Below are 18,055 nucleotides of genomic sequence, written 5' to 3' on the forward strand. Positions count from 1 at the left end.
TGTATTTCTCTACAAACTCATCTCAATCAGGCGAGAAACAATAGGTGATTTTTCCATCTTGCTTTGGTTGGTGGTTTGTGCTGTCCATCCACATTTGTCCATAATGGATGTTCAGGGTCTTCAGGATTCATTTACCTCAGGACTCATGAGCTGGGGCGCCCTGGCCCATCGTTGAGGGTTGCAGGCCAGTCAGTTCTGAGAGCGCCTCACACAGCGTACTCTTGCTATACCATGACTTGTTCAGGGTTGTACTGCTCTGCCAGGGCTTTTAGTCAGAAAGTTTGAGTTGAGATACATTTGTTCAGTTATCAGTGTGTTCCTACTATGTGCCAGGTGCCAGGCTAGCCTGTGGGAACGTAGAGGTAGATTTGTTATGGACCAGCCCACACGACTGAAGTGACTTAGCAGCAGCAGCAGCCCATGGGGAAGTCAGTATGGAAGACAAACATTGACATACAATGAAATGTGTTCACGGTACCACCAGTCCTAGGTTGAAGCTGGGAATCTGGTATTTAGAGGTTTAGAGTGGGGAATGACTAATACCACCTGGTATTAGATTTAGATTTGAAAGATTTGGCAAAATCTTCACAGAGGAGATGACCTTTAAGCAGCATTTCTAAGGTTAAGTGAGCGTTAACCAAGATGCAGAAGCATTCCAAGCATATCAGTATGGGCCTAGAGTCACGAAAGGATAGAGTGTGTTTGTGGAGCAGTGAGAAATTCGGAATTACTGCTGTGTGGTGGGAATAGGAGAAGAGCAAGATGGAGCAAGACCAGAGGGCCCTAGATGAAGAGTTAGGATGTTGTTCTGCCAACAAAGTTCTTAGAGAAATGACATGATGAGATTGGTGGGGTTTTGTTTTGTGTGTTTTTAAGGAGACAAGCACTATTGGCATAGGAGAAAGATAGGAATAGGAACAATTCTATGCCTGTTCTTAACAGTTAAGAGACTGGTAGAATTGTTTATAGAGAGGAATTGCAAGGATCTCAACGAAAGCAGAGGATGAGATGGTTGGATGGCATCACTGACTGAATGGACATGAGTTTGAGTAAACTCCGGGAGTTGGTGATGGACAGGGAGGCCTGGCATGCTGCAGTCCATGGGGTCACAAAGAGTTGGACACAACTGATCGACTGAACAACCAAACAACTGAACAACCAAAGCAGTGGCAGTGAGGACAGAGGAAGAGAAGAATCTGAGGAGGAAGTTGAGACAAGGATAGCATTGGTTTGCTAATCACCATATGGTTGTGAAGAGAGAAGTTGAAGAGAGGGCTCAGGTTCCTTTGTGGCTTTCCTATTCAGGGTGGATAGGTGGATGTCCTTCATGGAGATAGAACTGCAAGGGGCATGCAGCTTTGGAGGAGGTGATGAATTCATTTTGGAGATGTTATGTTGCTTTTACAACATCCAGGTAGTTTAGTCTGCAGGTTAGTCTAGAGATGGGAGAATGACACGTTGAACAGCATGGTGCCCAGTCACATACAAACCTGAGGGTGGAGCATAATTTGAATAAAGGGACAAGGACAGAATCTGGATCAGGGAGTACAAGGTGGTACAAAGGAAATGGAGAAAACAATCATGAAGATATAAGGAAGAACAGAAGAGGGTAGTGACAGTAGTGACCTGTGAACAAGAGAGAGGAAAGGTTCTCGAACTTGTGATGCATAGGGTCACATAGTTCCGAGTTTAAAGAGAAGATGGACTGATTGATTAAATGCATGTGTTGGGAGAGTGTGTGACTTCTCAGTTCTATCTCACTGCAACAAAGATTTGAAATGGCAGACTAGTGTTGCAGCTCAGAATTTTATACGGTAAACAAAGGATAGTACACCCTTGAGGTGTGAGGGTGGGCCACCCCAAAGGAGAAGCCTCAGCCCATGTTCAGTTCAGTTTAGTTCAGTCATTCAGTTGTGTCCAACTATCCCATGGGCTGGAGCACGCCAGGCTGTCCATCATCAGCTCCTGGAACTTGATCAAACTCATATCCATTGAGTCAGTGATGCCATCCAACCATCTCATCCCCTGTAGTCCCCTTCTCCTCTGCCTTCAATCTTTCCCAGACCAGAATCAGGGTCTTTTCTAAGGAGTCAGCTCTTCTTGGCTTCCTCTTTTTATAGTTTTGTCTCCTTCCCCACTCCCCCCACCCCACCCCCGCATGCCCTATGCAAATTAGGGCTAGCCAGGAAGGGGGCATGTTTGTTTCACCTGAGGTTCTCACTCAGGTCCACGGATTTTTCCTTTATTCCTTTTTCTTGGGCTTTTCCCTTTCTTTGTCTTTTAGCTATTGCCATTTTGGACTCCTTTTTCCTATTTTAACTACCTGATACATGGAGCATTGATGTGGCTGTTGAAAGACTAAGTGTCACTGTTAGTGAAAGCCAGTAAGGTGAAACGTATGCCAAGTAATAGTTCACTTTACTGTGAGTAAGACTGAGGGGAAGACTAGTTTGGATGGTTGTTGGGATAATAAGAGTGAGTTGTATCCACTTGTGTCTATGAGTTATCCTTAAAAAAGTGGAGAGGGACACTTCTTTCTCTGAGATTGTGGGGAGGGGAAAATGTTGTTTTTTCATTAAGTATACTGGGAGATAGGGAGTCAGTTGGTCCAATTCCACCATCTTTTTAACCAAGGGGTTGAGAAGGAATTATGAGGTTAGAAGTGTTAAAATTTGATGCAGTCATCCTGGAGAAAGTAGACAGTGGTTTTCAGATACCTATGGTGAAGGAAAGAGTATAATTGCTAAGTTGGAAAATTTCAAATTTGGTCTCTTCTGCATCCCTCCATAGGTACAGCAGATGTGACTTGAAAGTAGAGCTGACTGGCACTGGTAAAATAAAAGATTAAAATTAGTGTTCTTTTTGTATGGCTCTGAAGTGTAACCTGTTGTTATTGTCAGTCTTGGCAGGCTGTAGCTGAGTCCCATAACCCATCTGAGATTGGAATTTGATAGAAACTTTAAAAATACTATTAGTTCCATGTACTCCTGAGCCAGAATTTCAAATTGAACAGAGAAGTTTTGCAGTAGCAAAAATACAACGTAAAATCTGTTATTGGCAAGTTTTGCTGTGAGATTTCAGGGTAGTTTTATGACTGATCTCTCTGGCCTTAATGTTAAAAAATTTATCACTTTATCATTGATGTTTATTAACACTTACTGTTTAAACTTTTGAAAATTTAATTGCATTCCAACTTATTGTGCATTCTTTAAAACTAAGTGAACTTTTACCTTTAAAAGCAATGTGGACAGTTGTTTCAGGAGCTTGGAATGGCCTCCAGGGAGGAAGTCTTCTTTTTTGATACTCGACTTTCCTAATCAACTCCTTAGTCTGTTTTTTCTTCATTTATTCAACATGTTTATCAAGTGTCTGCTATGTTCACTGTTCTAAGAATGGGGGATACAGTGGTGAGCAAGACGAAGCTTATATCTAAGTGAAATAGACTAAGCATGCATGCTCAGTCATGTCCGACTCTTTGTGACCCAATGGATTGTAACCTGCCAGCCTCCTCTGTCCGTGGGATTTTCCAGGCGAGAATACTGGGATGGGTTGCCATTTCCTTCTCCAGAGGATCTTTCTGACCCAGGGATCAAATCCACGTCTCCTGCATTCCAGGTGGATTCTTTACCACTGAACCACCAGGGAAGCCTGAAATAGACTATAAATGAGTAAATATAATCTATCAAGTTGTGAAATGCTATGAACTAAAAGGAAAGCAGAGTAAGGAGATGGAATATTAGAGTGCTGATTTTGGAGATAGTATGGTCAGGGAAGATCTCACTTGAGCAAACTTGATTTGAGGAGAAAGAGAGAGAGTCACTTGAAAAACAAGGCAGGAGACCAGTAAGAACCAATAAGGCGGGATCCTGGCAAGAGCAGGAAGAAGGCCAGTGTGACTGGAAAAGGGTGAGTTGAAGGAGGGGACCTTGCTAAAGTGGTTTATGTGTTCACATAATTAATCCAGATTAGATGTAGTAATTAATGTGATGTATCCAAATCATCAGGTTTGGCAGTTGTTATATTTATACTACTGTATTATTTTCACTATAGGATGGAACAAAATTCATCTGTATTGGGGCTCTATATTCCGAGCTTTTGGCTGTCAGCAGTAAAGGAGATCTTTATCAGTGGAAGTGGAGTGAATCTGAGCCTTACAGAAATACACAGGTATTTCATTATATTAAATCTTGCATTAAGTAGCTTTCCAAATCAGTATACAAAATGGTAATCACTTTTCTTATGCTTTCAAAGAATCCTTCCTTACATCACCCACGAGCAACATTTTTGGGGCTAACCAATGAAAAGATAGTTCTCCTGTCTGCAAATAGCATAAGAGCAACTGTAGCTACAGAAAATAACAAGGTATGACATCCTGTGGTAAACATTTCTTAAATTCTTGATTTTCTTCCTCTCCCTGCCCCTTTTCCATCTTTTCATTTCTATCTTTCTAACTTAAACCTACAAATACCAAGTGTCTTAGGCCTTAGTACTGTAATCCAGTGTATAATCTTTTCTGTTTTATCTCTGTTTTATAATTCAGTTTCAGAGATATCTTTCTACTTTAAGGGAAGAAAAAATATTCAAGCTAAGTGCTGACAAAAGAGATACTGAAGGGTTACAATAGAGGAAGTATAGCTATTATAGTATATCCTCAGATTATCAGTTTGACTTTAGAGTCACTAAATTCTTTTAAAAATTGTTGGAGCAGATGTTTATTTTCAATTAATGCCTTAGAACCATCTATTTTAGTACCTACTGTTTTGATTGATTTGTGTGAAGGAAGTATTTTAGTTTCTAGTCTTATTAAGAACCTTTTCCTAATTACTTGTTTTCCTATCCTTTAGAATTCTGGTCCACAGTGTAGATATTCCTTGCTCTTTTTTTGACCACAGTCCCTTTGAAAAGATTACGTGTTTTTACTTGAGCTTGTGATATTGTATTCTTCAGGTTGCTACCTGGGTGGATGAAACTTTAAGTTCTGTGGCTTCTAAATTAGAGCACACTGCCCAGACTTACTCAGAACTTCAGGGTGAACGGATTGTTTCTTTACATTGCTGTGCCCTTTATACGTGTGCACAGCTGGAGAACAATTTATACTGGTGGTGAGTATCACAGAGTTGGTATTTCTTACCAGTGGAGGCTTTTATGTACATTACTGTTGTTCAGTCATGTCCGACTCTTTGCAACCCTATGGACTGAAGTGCCCCAGGCTTCCCTGTCCTTCATCATCTCCCAGAGTTTGTTCAAACTCATGTCCATTGAGTTGGTGATGTTTATGTACATAGATAGGTGCTTTAAGTAGTCAAAGCAATAGAGAAGTTCAGTTGAAAGATAATGCTTTAGACTCACAGACATAGAAAACAAACTTGTGGTTATCAAAGGGGTAAGGGGGCTTGGGAGAGATAAATTAGGAGTCTGGGATTAGCAGATACAAACTACTATAAACAGGTAAACAGTAAGCTCTTAATAGCACAGGGAACTATGTTCAGTATCCTATAATAAACCATAATGGTAAAGAAAAAATAGAATATGAAAAGAATATATACATATTGTATACTTTATACGTATTATACGTATACTCTTTTTCATGTTCTATGTATATGTAGAGCTGAATCACTTTGCTGTGCACCAGAAACTGATGCAACGTTGTAAATCAACTATACTTCAATTAAAAGAAAAAGATGCTTATACAGAGGGAAATTTTCACCTTGGAGCAAAGTAACATTGAAAATAAACCTTAAGATTAAAAAAGGTTACAAAAATAATATATACTTAGTGACTATAATTATGAAATTTTTAAAAAGTATAAGTAGAAATAAAAATTACTTACAATCCTACAACCTGAATATAACTATTGTTAACATTTTGGGGATGTTTTATTAATTTTTTTGGTATATATAAATGTGTATTTTGCTTTTGCTTAATTAGAAACAGTATTTTTCATACTTTTTTCATTTAACAGTAACATAAAATAGAAATTTAAGTTATTAAAGTATTTCATTGCCTGAATATTCTGTGCCTCACTTTATTCCTTTAATTTTCAAAAGGGACTTTAAATATGTTTTCTGTTGTGTTTTAAGAAATCAGCAACTTTGCATTAGTAGAAATAACATAGGGAGATCTACTAATTAAAACAATTAAATTAGTTAAATTAAACTAATTAAACAGAAGAAAATATCAAATGATGAATTTCCTGTAAATTTTAATCCTTAATGATTAAATAAGGGCTAATAAAAGTTGGTCCAACTATATACTGTCAGACCTGTAATCAAGTTATTATTAATAAGTTGCACATGTTAATATTATACTGAGGCAAAAATGTTAGAGAAGGAATATACCAGTAATAGTTAAATACAATGTGTGAAATTTTAGATTTGTTTAATGGCTTCTTTGCTGCTTATTTGTCTAATTTTTTGCTCTTCACTTTCAGGGGTGTAGTGCCTTTTAGTCAAAGGAAAAAAATGTTAGAGAAAGCTAGAGCAAAAAACAAAAAGCCCAAATCTAGTGCTGGTATTTCTTCAATGCCGAACATCACTGTTGGTACCCAGGTAAGTGATTAGAATTAAGTCTATCTTAAAGGACATTGTTGCTCTTCAAAATCAATTTCTTCCCCTGTAGTTAATTCCCCAATAGACAGTTTTATAAATGAATGTCATTTTGAGGGACCAAGTCCTAGTAGTATGTATGTGCCACATCACTTTTTATTCAATAACTGAGTCACGTATAGATTCTGCCCTGATGTCAGTTGGTTTTCCTGTGGGGCAGGGATCCTAGATTTGCCTGATTTTAGGAATCATTCTGTACTTAACTATATAGCCAGGAACTTTTATTCCTTCAGTTGGTTGGTGGTAGGACCCAGTCTTCATTGTGTTTAACAAACATACCAGATGATTCTTAATGACCAGGCAGTTCGAAAGATTTTGCTCTCTGGTCATACTGTCAGCATGAGACAGGAGGTTTCATCAAATCCCTGTGCTTCTACTAGTTTCTGTGTTTTGATTCTGAGATGGTTTTGAAGCAGAAATCAGAATTCTTGTTCGCAGAGCCAAAGAATGAAATCCATGAACACAAATACTCACAGTAGCAAGTGAATAGGATTTATTAGAGAGGAGGAAAGTACAAAGCTCTCAGCTTTGAGAGGGGGGGTAAAGAGTCCCCCCCAAAACGCGGGGATTACAGCAGTTTTATATCTTTACCAGTATTAATCTGTACATTTTTGGTTGGTTCCTGTCCTTAAAGTCTGTTATTTTTAACCAATCAATTTAAAGGTCCAGATGCTTAACTTAGCATCTTTATGGCTTCTCTTGATCCTCGAATTAAGTCACCACCCTTCTTCATGCCCACTGGCCATTTTATAATAGACCAAATGTGTGGGTTTAAGATTAATGATCCCCAGTTGTTTTTTCCTCAGCATATGAAACAGAAGTTAATTACTGCTGTTCCCTGGATCTGAGTGCTGATAATTTATCAGTCAAAGACGTAGTGCTAACTGCTAAATCTCTCAGTTGTGTCTGACTCTTTGTGACCCTCTGGTAGCCCACCAGACTCCTCTGTACATGGGATTCTCCAGGCAAGAATACTGGAGTGGGTTGCCGTTTGCTCTTCTAGGAAATCTTCCCAACCCAGGGATTGATTGCACCTCCGTTATGTCTCCTGCATTGCAGCCAGGTTCTTTACCACTGACACTACCTGGGAACCCAGACCAAGGATACATTCCAGGAATTGGGGACAAAGGGTATAGCTTTAGGCTAATGGAGGGAGATGTTTATTGAAAACAAGGTCTCAGAGTCCTACACTGCCTAACAATTTCTACCTCACTTTTAGGCTCATATGTATTTGATGGAAGGTGATTTTCTAGTATCCCAGTGGTTCTCAAAGTGTGATCCAGGGACTCCTGCTGTCTTCTCAGCTCTTTCAGGGGATCTATAGAGTCCTTCTTTTTCCAGTTACCTATCTTTGTTAAGGCTGAGTTGTCTTTATATACTTTAGCTAAAGTAACATATTATGGCAAATTGAATGCAAAAAGCATACCTGGGACTCCAACTGTCTTACATTAAATTAGACATTGAGATCTACAAAAATGTAAACAATGCTACTTTTCTTGGCTGATTTTTAAAAAATTGTAGTTTTTTTTTTAAAATAAATTATGCATGTTAACATAGGGTTTTTAAATTTTAAGTAAATACTTAAAGTTATCAATTTTAATTACATGTTAAATACCAACTATAACCCATATAAATGAAACATTTTGGGGTCCTTGGTAATATTTAATGGGGTAAGATAGTCTTGAGACTGAAAAAGTTTAAGAACTACTGTTATACTTCTGATTCATTAGATTCTTATGTTGATGTTTATATTATTATAGCAAGTGCTGCAATGAGTGTTTAAGGACTTAAATCTCTTTTGTTGCATGACATGGCACTAATTCCCTCATCTAACATTTTTTTTTAATTCAGCTTTTTCACTATAAGATGGTATCATTTACATTACCTGTTTCTTACAAAGTAATTACTAGTTTAGCTGTTAGTTTTGTCTAAAATTCAGTTTAATAATGTATTTGTTAATATTTGTTTGGGGCTTCATTTTCTTTTTTTGTCCTATTCGTGGTTGTCTTGTTCTGGCTCCTTTGTAGCCTTGCAGCTAGGAAGTTTTTAGTGATGATGCATTATTTTGGTTATTTGTTGTTTAGTCTTAATTATTTATGTCAGTTGCTTCAGACAGATCTCTCACTTCCAGTGGCTAAACTTTACTTATTCAGTTCACATACTGATCTCTTATGTTTCCAAAATTCCTTATTTATTCAACTCACGTATTAGCCGGATATCCTAGCAGATGCCTTATTAGCATATAGGATGACATTACTATAGACAGGGAGGGAAGAAAAAATCCTTTAAATGTGCACTGAAGGAAAGCTTTAAGCAAAATAGCTTGGCATTAAATTGCTGGAAAAGAGCAGCATATTCCAATACTTCAGTGCAGAGTTAAGGTTCTGTTTTGAAGTGTAGGAAGCAGGAGGATTAAGGCAGCCATGGCCACAGAATGGGGAAGCATTCATATGTTAGCATCAGAAAGAATTGTTGATCGGCTTCCCTGGTGGCTCAGAAGGTAAAGCATCTGCCTGCAACGCGGGAGACCTGGGTTCAATCCCTGGGTTGGGAAGATCCACTGGAGAAGGAAATGGCAACCCACCCCAGTACTTTTGCCTGGAAAATCCCATGGACGGAGGAGCCTGATAGGCTACTGTGCAAAGGGTCGTAAAGAGTCGGACACGACTGAGCAGCTTCACTTCTAAGAAAGAGTTTGCAGCAGCACCTGCATTCACAGATCGTAACTGTTGAGAGTAGTTTGTTTAGCAAATATTCCTTGCGTGTCTGTTATGTGCTGGATATATACCTCCTTGTCTTTAAGGTGCATTTATTTTTATTCTAAGATATTAATAACTTATTCTCTAATATAGTTTGCCATATTTCTTTTATAATTATAGCCTTCTTATTGATCCTCTTTCAGGACTTAAGCTTTCACTGGCATTTTTTGAAAATTTATGGATGAAACCTCTCTTTTAAGTCAAGTTAAGCATACCCTTTCAAGAAGTTGTCTCTTAACTATTCATTCTATGCCACAGAACTGTATTTAACGATAGAACTTTTACTCTTTGTCAGTATTTCCAGTTCCTATACTCCTGTGTGCTACCTTCTTCTGTATGACTTCTATTTAATTATAACTCCCGCCCCAAAATCTTTATATATGCCACAGTCAAGTATAAGGTAATCATTAGTTATTGAATGACTGAACAGAATGTCAGTAAGTTTTGGGCTACTTTAGAAATCAAAAGAGATTTCCAGAAACAATGTTCATATCACAGTAGTAGCTTTTGTTGGTGCATTTGGCAGGGCCACCTTATGAGTTACTGGTTTTAGAGTATGACCTGGGGGGGTACTCCCTGGCAATAAGAATTTATAGGTTTTTCACTCTTGAACTCAGTTAACTTCTAACACTAATGTCTACATATTCTGTTTTTTTTTAATGTAAGAGAAAACTTACATTATCTAGTTCAAATTCTAGCTTATAGAAAACAATCTTCTGAGGGTAACAAATACCTGTAGAGGTGAAGTTTATGGAGCCTATATATAGCATCATGAATTAAGGGAGAAAATAATTTCAAATTATAAGAAACCAAAAAATTAATTGTTTTGTTTACATTTTACTTTTAATAACCTTTGTAGTTTCTTCTCTAATGTTTCTCTTCTATGTACTTATGCAGAATGGTCAGGGTATTTGCTGCATGAAATTTCAGTTCAGTTCAGTCCCTCAGTCGTGTATGATTCTTTGTGACCCCATGGACTGCAGCATGCCAGGCTTCCCTGTCCATGACCACTCCCGGAGCTTGCTCAAACTCTTGTCCATCGAGTCAGTGATGCCATCCAGCCATTTTATCCTCTCCTCCTGCCCTTCACTCTTTCTCAGTATCAGGGTATTTTAGTTTGTTTTTAGCAAGTGTGCTAAAATTATTCCTGCTCTTTGATTTTGGGAACACATAACTCTTCTAGTTTGTTTAAGAATTATGTCATTCTGATGGTGATTTTTCTTTTGTTTGCTAGGTATGCTTAAGAAATAATCCTCTCTATCATGCTGGAGCAGTTGCGTTTTCAATTAGTGCTGGGATTCCTAAAGTTGGTGTCTTAATGGAGTCGGTTTGGAATATGAATGATAGCTGTAGATTTCAACTTAGATCTCCTGAGAGCTTGAAAAGCATGGACAAAGCTAGCAAAACTACTGAAGCTAATAAGTAAGTACTGTGTCTTAACTAATCTTGATTTTTCTAGTTTGCTTTGTATGTGAAGGAAGATAATCAAGGGAGACTTAAGAGAGGTGTATGGTAACTTAGAAAAGTGTTAACATGTGGGGGTCTTGTTAAGATCCCCACGAGTTTTGACAGGAACTGGTAAAATGTATTACTTGCAGTTTTGTTTATTTGTATATTACAGTTATTCTTAATGTTTAGTGGCCAGAAGGGCCAATGTAGAGTTCTCTCTTGATGTCTTTGTTTGATCATTAGAGTGTATCCTTTGAAGGTGGTATAGAGCAGTGACAATGTGTTCAGCCTTACTGTCTTAGGCTGACTTTTTCCTACTCTCTTCGTGTGTAATCATCTTAATTTCTACCTAACATCTTGCCTGCATCTTGATCACTGGAAGGGTTTTATAGGTTAATGTACTGGGGAGGGAAATTCTATAAAGGATTTTTGTGAACTTTGGGGTGGGGGATAATGTGAACAGAAATAGCACTGAATTGTATAAAACCTACATTCTGGAGCTAGCTTACTATTTGGGAGCCATGTACAGATCTTAACACCTGTACTTTTAGAAGCATCTACTCATCTTTAAAAATACTGTGTGTGATAATTTGGCTGTTTGGTACTTGAGCTTTAATAAAGTTTCAAAATAGCTTTTTTCTTAATTTTATAAAAATACATGAACATTATAGAAATATGGAAAAGTAATATAATATCACATTGCAGAAATAACATTTTAAATATTTTGATGTACTCTTTTTCTAAATGTATACAAGCAATTGAAAAGAAATGATTGGGACTATACATACAGGGTTTTACATTTCTGTAACTTTTTAGTTCAAATGAATATAATGATTGTACAAGGATTACTGCTAAGTTTAAAAATATTCTTTTGTAATTCATGCCTAATTAAAGTTTTTTACTTTGTGCTTTAGACTCTTATCTTGTTTTTAAAAATAGATTTATAGACTTTCTCTCTGCTTATATTGATTCTTTTTTTAATCTTAAAAGCAGCATTTATGAAACCTTGTAAAGGGTATTTGAAATCTTTTTGATATGCATAAAATGAGATTAAAATAGGTTGTATTTACATTTTGTTATTAAGATTTTCAGAATCTTCCTTGAAATTTGCCATCTATATTAATATACTTAGTAAAAGAGCTAAAGTGAAATTAAATGTTAAGACGGTAATAATTTTCATGTCGATAGACTCTTCTAGTCATGGAAATGTGTTGACTTTAAGCGTGCTAGTGATGAGTCAGTACTGGCTGGTTTCCACCATCACAAGATTTGCAGAGCAGCCATGAGTATTCATGTATGCTTGTACGGAGCACATTGCTAAGATGCTTGTGAACATAACGCTGTTTTTCTCTGGACTATTTTCTAAACTCAGGTGAAATTCCTGACGGGAATAATAGGAGATGAGAGGATTAAGATGATGGCCCTGATTATAATATATACCAGAATGATCTGTATATGACAAATTTTTGAGTAATACATGACTTTTCTTTGAAAAAATTTACTTCTGCCATTTAATGAATAAAAACGTTTTATTTTTTTTATCATCTGTAGTTGCTATAGTTATCTTCTCAAGTATAGCATTAATGAAATAACTGAAGGAAGAGGGATAGTTTATTAATACTATAGTTTTCCATTTCAGTTACAGCAGGTGGTTATTCTTGAACTATCTGGTGGTTAGCAAACTTTTATAAACCATTGCAAGTAGAGTTTTTCTTTTGAACTCCAGGAAATTAATGATCTGGAGGACTTTTTATTTATTTGCCTTTATCATCTTTTCAGTTAAACTGCTGTATGCAAGTCAGGGTTCAGTAAAGTGTGAAACTTGTTTGCCCGAGAGGCTTATGATAAAGCTATGTAGACAAATTGAGTGTAGCTTCTTTTGTTATTCCTAGATAAGGCTTATCTGAATCATTGTTCCAAGTTGTTGATAGCTTCGCATAGTGTATTTCTTTCCTGCTTTAAAACATTATTTAAAATTTGAGATGTGCACTGTGTATCTTTTTTAGTACCTTGCATTCTAAAGAATAATGCAGTTTGTACAAGTTTTTACTATTTCATTCCCTTTTGAGAATAAACTTGAGTCTTATTATATAAGCCATTTGATAAGTTCCTGATGTTTTATTTTCCTAATTATAAAGAGAATGTTGTTTCTAACTGCAGGCCTGAAAGTAAGCAGGAACCAGTGAAAACAGAAATGGGTCCCCCACCATCTCCAGCATCTACATGCAGTGATGCATCTTCCATTGCCAGCAGTGCATCGATGCCATATAGTAAGTTTTATGTGTAATGTACATTGGTCAGAATAGGGTGCCAGGCACACAGCTGTGTAGCTGTGTTCGGTTTGTGTTTCTGATTGGAGACAGCTCAGACTATTTTTAGTATAAATCTTTTAGTTTAAATTGTGCTCCTACTAGTTTGATTTTTTAAAATATTTGTTTATTTACTGAACTACAAGGCTTATGGGGCTTGCAGGATCTTCGTTCACTGACCAGGAATCAAACCTGTGCCCTCTGCAGTGGAAGCGCAGAGTCCTAACCACTGGACCACTAGGAAAGTCTAGTGGTCTTATTTAAATGTAAAAACAATAGTTATAGTGTTGACTATTCTTATTTTTGAGAGTTATAATTTTCCACAGTATATAAAATGCACTGCAGTAATAGAAGGAAATAATGGCCACTCTCTAGAATATCTGCCTATCTTTGTTGAGACTGTTATTGTAAATTGGTTATGGCCTGGTCACAACTTTTGCCCAGAATTTGTAGAATTTATAAACCGAGGTTTGCTACTGCACCTTGGATATAAAGAAGTTGTGTTTTTTTTTTTAAGCTTTCCAAAATAAATGTATTTTTTACTTGTGGTTGCTTCATACTTGAAATTGAAAGTTACTAGTCATTTTAATAGTCTTGTGTTAATTTTAAGGACAGCCCAACATATCTTCCTTTTTTAAAACTTGGTCCCATAGCCCTAATTTTGAGGGTCCAAAACAAGCTTTAAGTTTTTAAATTTTTTGCAGTTGTTTACTATGTGTTAATATTGTTAAGCATTAATGAATGAATTCATAAAAAATGAATTTTTTTTTTTTTTTTTACCATGAGTTCATCTAAGTGAAAGTTAGTCACGAAACCTCAATTCAGAAGGCAGTAGTTTGTGAAATATGTTAGATATCTCAAATATGTATCCCTTTACAAATGATATTTTTTCATATATTTAGATAAAATCTATAAAGTCTCTTTCACATTTTCTTTTTGGTACTTACCATTTTGTTGTTGTCTAAGAACGACGACGGTCCACCCCCGCCCCCAAAGAGGAGGAAAAGGTGAACGAAGAGCAGTGGTCTCTTCGGGAAGTCGTTTTTGTGGAAGATGTTAAGAATGTTCCTGTGGGCAAGGTTTGTTCAGAATATCTAAGAATTAATTACTAAGTGAACTCTAGTGGTATCGATTATCAAGGAGTTTATGGTTGGTGAGTGCTCATCAGCCCTTTCCTCCAGGCTGCCTTGACTGTCACCTCTCATCTCTCTGGCCCCATCCTCCCACCTGATGCACCTGTCTCCTTTGTCCCTGACAGATGGACCGATGATGCTGCTACCTGTCCTTGAGCATTAATGGTGATAGGCTGCTTTTTAAAAAAACATTATTTTGAAATAATTTTAGATTTACAGAAAAATTGAATATAGATAACATTTTTTGGTACAGTCTGTTCTTTGGGACTGATAACACAGCGTTTTTATGGAGTTGATCTTTCATAACATTTATAAATCTTACTACTATCTTTAAGCTTCCACTTTGTCTTGTGTTCTTCCTAGAGAGGGTCTTGGTCTCGGAGAAACCAAGTGGATAGAGTTCATCAGCTGGAATGTTATTAACTTCATCTTTGTCTTCACACATTCTTAATACAAAATGGGATGATAGCTATAGAATATCTGCAATGTAAATCTTTTCCTGATGGCTTTTTACTTTCTTAAATGTGATGGTCTTTCCTTTATACTTAAAGGACCGATAACTTATGTCCTGCCATTTACAAAGGCTTTTCTCATGTACTATTCCATTTGATTTTTCAAATAGAACTCTAGTTTATGGGAACCTTTTTTTTCCCCTAAGAAGATCCCACTGGCTTAAAAGTAGTAAGTAACAGAAGTGGGACTCAGGTATTCTGAATTCAGGTGCTGTGCTCAGCTTTTTGTGCATTGCTCGCTCTTACTTTGTCCATTATGGTAGCTATTGGCCAGATATATGTAGCAAATTAGACTTACTAAAATCAGTAAAATTTAAAAAGTCAGTTTCCAGCCACATCAGCTCCATGTGCTCAGTAGCCACTTCTGGCTAATGGCTGTCATGTTGGACAGCATGGGTGTAGAGTGTTAGACCGTCATCACAGAAGTTCTTTTGCACAGTGGGGTTCTAATAACGAGGGAGGGTAGAAGGAATTTGTGGATTGTACTTGATTGCTAAACATCCACACACTAATCACTGGCTGTGTGGGTCAGTTTTCCTACAGAAAATATGTCTTGGATTTAGACATCAGCAATAAATTTGGTGAGTGTGTTCAGATTAATTTTATAACTTGATGATCATTGAAGAAATATAAGGAATTTAATGCCTTCAGTGTTAAATTTTCTCAATGAATATAACTTGCATATTGATTTCATATGAGTTAGTGTTAACATTTTTATCATATCTACCTGTATTCTAGGTGCTAAAAGTGGATGGAGCCTATGTTGCTGTAAAATTTCCAGGAACATCCAGCAATACCAACTGTCAGAGCAGCTCTGGTTCAGATGCTGACCCTTCTTCTCTCCTGCAGGATTGTAGGTTACTTAGAATTGATGAACTGCAGGTAAGTATGGAGGAGTCACCCACTCAGCAGTTGAATGTTAGGACCCTGAGCATTACAGATTTGAGAGTAAAATTCGTTTTTGTGTCACGCAGGTTGTCAAAACTGGTGGAACACCAAAAGTTCCCGACTGCTTCCAAAGGACTCCTAAGAAGCTTTGTATACCTGAGAAGACAGAAATATTAGCAGTGAATGTGGATTCCAAAGGTAAAGATTTTGTAACTTTTCCAGCTGGCGCACTATCTATTCTGTCAGTGCTTGTGCAGTAAGTGGGGATAGGATAAAGTGTAATAGTGTGGAATGAAATGTGTCTGTATTTGAAATGTGACTGGAGATATATAATTTGGTGGGTACTTGCCATTTACTAAAGATGTGTAATAATTTTTTTTTAAACATCTGTATTTCTGAAGGTGTGCATGCTGTTTTGAAGACTGGAAATTGGGTACGGTACTGTATCTTTGATCTTGCCACAGGAAAAGCCGAACAGGAGAATAATTTCCCTACAAGCAGCATTGCTTTCCTTGGTCAGAACGAGAGGAATGTAGCCATTTTCACTGCTGGACAGGTATAGAGGCTTATTTTTGCTTTTGAAAATGTATATGACAACATCAGCTTTTTTGTGAAGCTGAGTTTGGTTCTAGTTTGCTTGTTATTAAACTGTTGAAGAATTTAGAATATTCAGCACATTTTTAATAAGTTTCTGTTTGGTCACTGTTAGAAGCATATGTAAAATGTAATTTGAAAATAAACACACCTCTTGTAAAAGTCAGACATGTATTTGATTGGGAGCCAAACTTTATTATTTTCCTCTCTGTTATAGGAGTCTCCTATTATTCTTCGAGATGGAAATGGTACTATCTACCCAATGGCCAAAGATTGCATGGGAGGAATAAGGGATCCCGATTGGCTTGATCTTCCACCTATTAGTAGTCTTGGAATGGGTGTACATTCTTTAATAAATCTTCCTGCCAATTCAACAATCAAAAAGAAAGCTGCTATTATTATCATGGCTGTAGAGGTAATCTGGTTTTTTAAACTACTTGGCATTTCAATTGAGAAGACCCTGCTGGAGTCTAGGGAAACAGTTTTAAATAGATTATTTGTCGCCCCTTCCCTGTAGGAGCTAAGAGTGTATTAGGACAAGAGAGAGGAATATACCATTGGTTACAGTGTGATACAAGTGTTGGGTAAGGCATGGGCAAAGGTGTAGAAGCACAAAAGGGAGGGGTTAAGTTAGACTGTGACGGTAGAGGCTTCTCTGAGGAGGTGTTGCCCGGACATATACTTAAATAGTCAGGTAGGTGTTTCCTAGACACAGGATAAAGGTAGGAGGTGTTATCCCAGGCATGAAGAGCAGCCTTTGTGAATCTTAGTAATATGTTGGGAGAACTTATACATTCTTTTGATTATTTAAAACTAGAAGATAGGGCTCATATGGATCTATGAATGGCAACTGATAGGGCAGGGAAAGGGATTGGGGTGCCTTGTGTGTTAATCTACGGGACCTGAACTTTCCCTGAAAGCTAGGAGGAGAGGGTTTTAAGCTGCTGTATTTCTTCTTCTTTTTTTTTTTTTTTTAAAAGAAGATGAGCAGTGGATGGAGAAGCAGCAGAAGTTTAGAGACCAGATAAAAAAGCTATGTCATTATTCATGTGAGAAACAAAGTGAACTTGAACCCTTGGAAATGAGGAGGGGATGGACTTAAGAGATCTTAAGGAAGTGGAAGCTTTAAAGCTCTGACAGGATGGCAGCAGTAAATGAAAGGAAGGGGTTATTAAAGCTTTGATTTAGGTGATTTTGATGGGGAGATGAGAAATAGGATAAACAAATGGGTTATAAGGTGAGAAGATGAGTTTAGTTTTGAACACACTGTGGTTGAGATGTTTTTGTTAGATGTGGAGGCAACACTGATGGAAGTTATTGGAGCAATTTGAGCAGAGATTGACCTGATTTGCCTAACATTTGCAAAATATCACTGCTGACACGCTGAGAATACAAGGGGGATAGGTTGGAAGTAAGGAGCCTAGTTAGGTGGAAGGTGCTTGGCCCAGGAAGTGGAATGATGAGTGACTAGACTCTAGATATCCTAGAAATGTTTTAAAGTAGATCCAACAGGATTTACTTATAGCTAATTACAGGGTGTCATTTAGAGGAAGTAAGAGGGAGAATGGTTTTGAAGAATGATGTTGCCATTTATCGAGATGAGGACACTAAGGATGAATGAAGCAGGTTCAGGAGGGTAACATCAAGTTTGTTTAAGGTTCTTTTGTTTTTGACTGCACTGGGTCTTTGTTGTGGCACACAAGCTTTCTCTAGTTGTGGAGCTCGGGCTTAGTTGCCCCACAGTATGTGGAATCTTAGTTTCCCAATCAGGATGGAATGTGCAGATTCTTATCCACTGGACCACCA

General features: G+C 37.3%; 1 protein-coding gene across 6 annotated transcripts in view; it reads left to right on the forward strand.

Annotated features, from left to right (window-relative positions):
• Positions 1-18,055, forward strand: part of UBR5 (ubiquitin protein ligase E3 component n-recognin 5) — a 133,821-nt gene that overhangs the window by 66,659 nt on the left and 49,107 nt on the right. For all 6 annotated transcript variants that reach the window (XM_043880314.1, XM_043880319.1, XM_043880315.1 and 3 more), the window contains exons 10-20: positions 4,051-4,167; positions 4,252-4,362; positions 4,948-5,102; positions 6,431-6,548; positions 10,599-10,786; positions 12,974-13,083; positions 14,089-14,201; positions 15,506-15,649; positions 15,742-15,853; positions 16,057-16,211; positions 16,467-16,664. In XM_043880314.1, coding sequence (XP_043736249.1) covers positions 4,051-4,167; positions 4,252-4,362; positions 4,948-5,102; positions 6,431-6,548; positions 10,599-10,786; positions 12,974-13,083; positions 14,089-14,201; positions 15,506-15,649; positions 15,742-15,853; positions 16,057-16,211; positions 16,467-16,664 — 1,521 coding nt within the window. The remainder of the gene's footprint in view (positions 1-4,050; positions 4,168-4,251; positions 4,363-4,947; positions 5,103-6,430; positions 6,549-10,598; positions 10,787-12,973; positions 13,084-14,088; positions 14,202-15,505; positions 15,650-15,741; positions 15,854-16,056; positions 16,212-16,466; positions 16,665-18,055) is intronic.

This window comes from Cervus elaphus, chromosome 21 (genome assembly GCF_910594005.1).
Source record: "Cervus elaphus chromosome 21, mCerEla1.1, whole genome shotgun sequence".
Taxonomy (NCBI): Eukaryota; Metazoa; Chordata; class Mammalia; order Artiodactyla; family Cervidae; genus Cervus; species Cervus elaphus.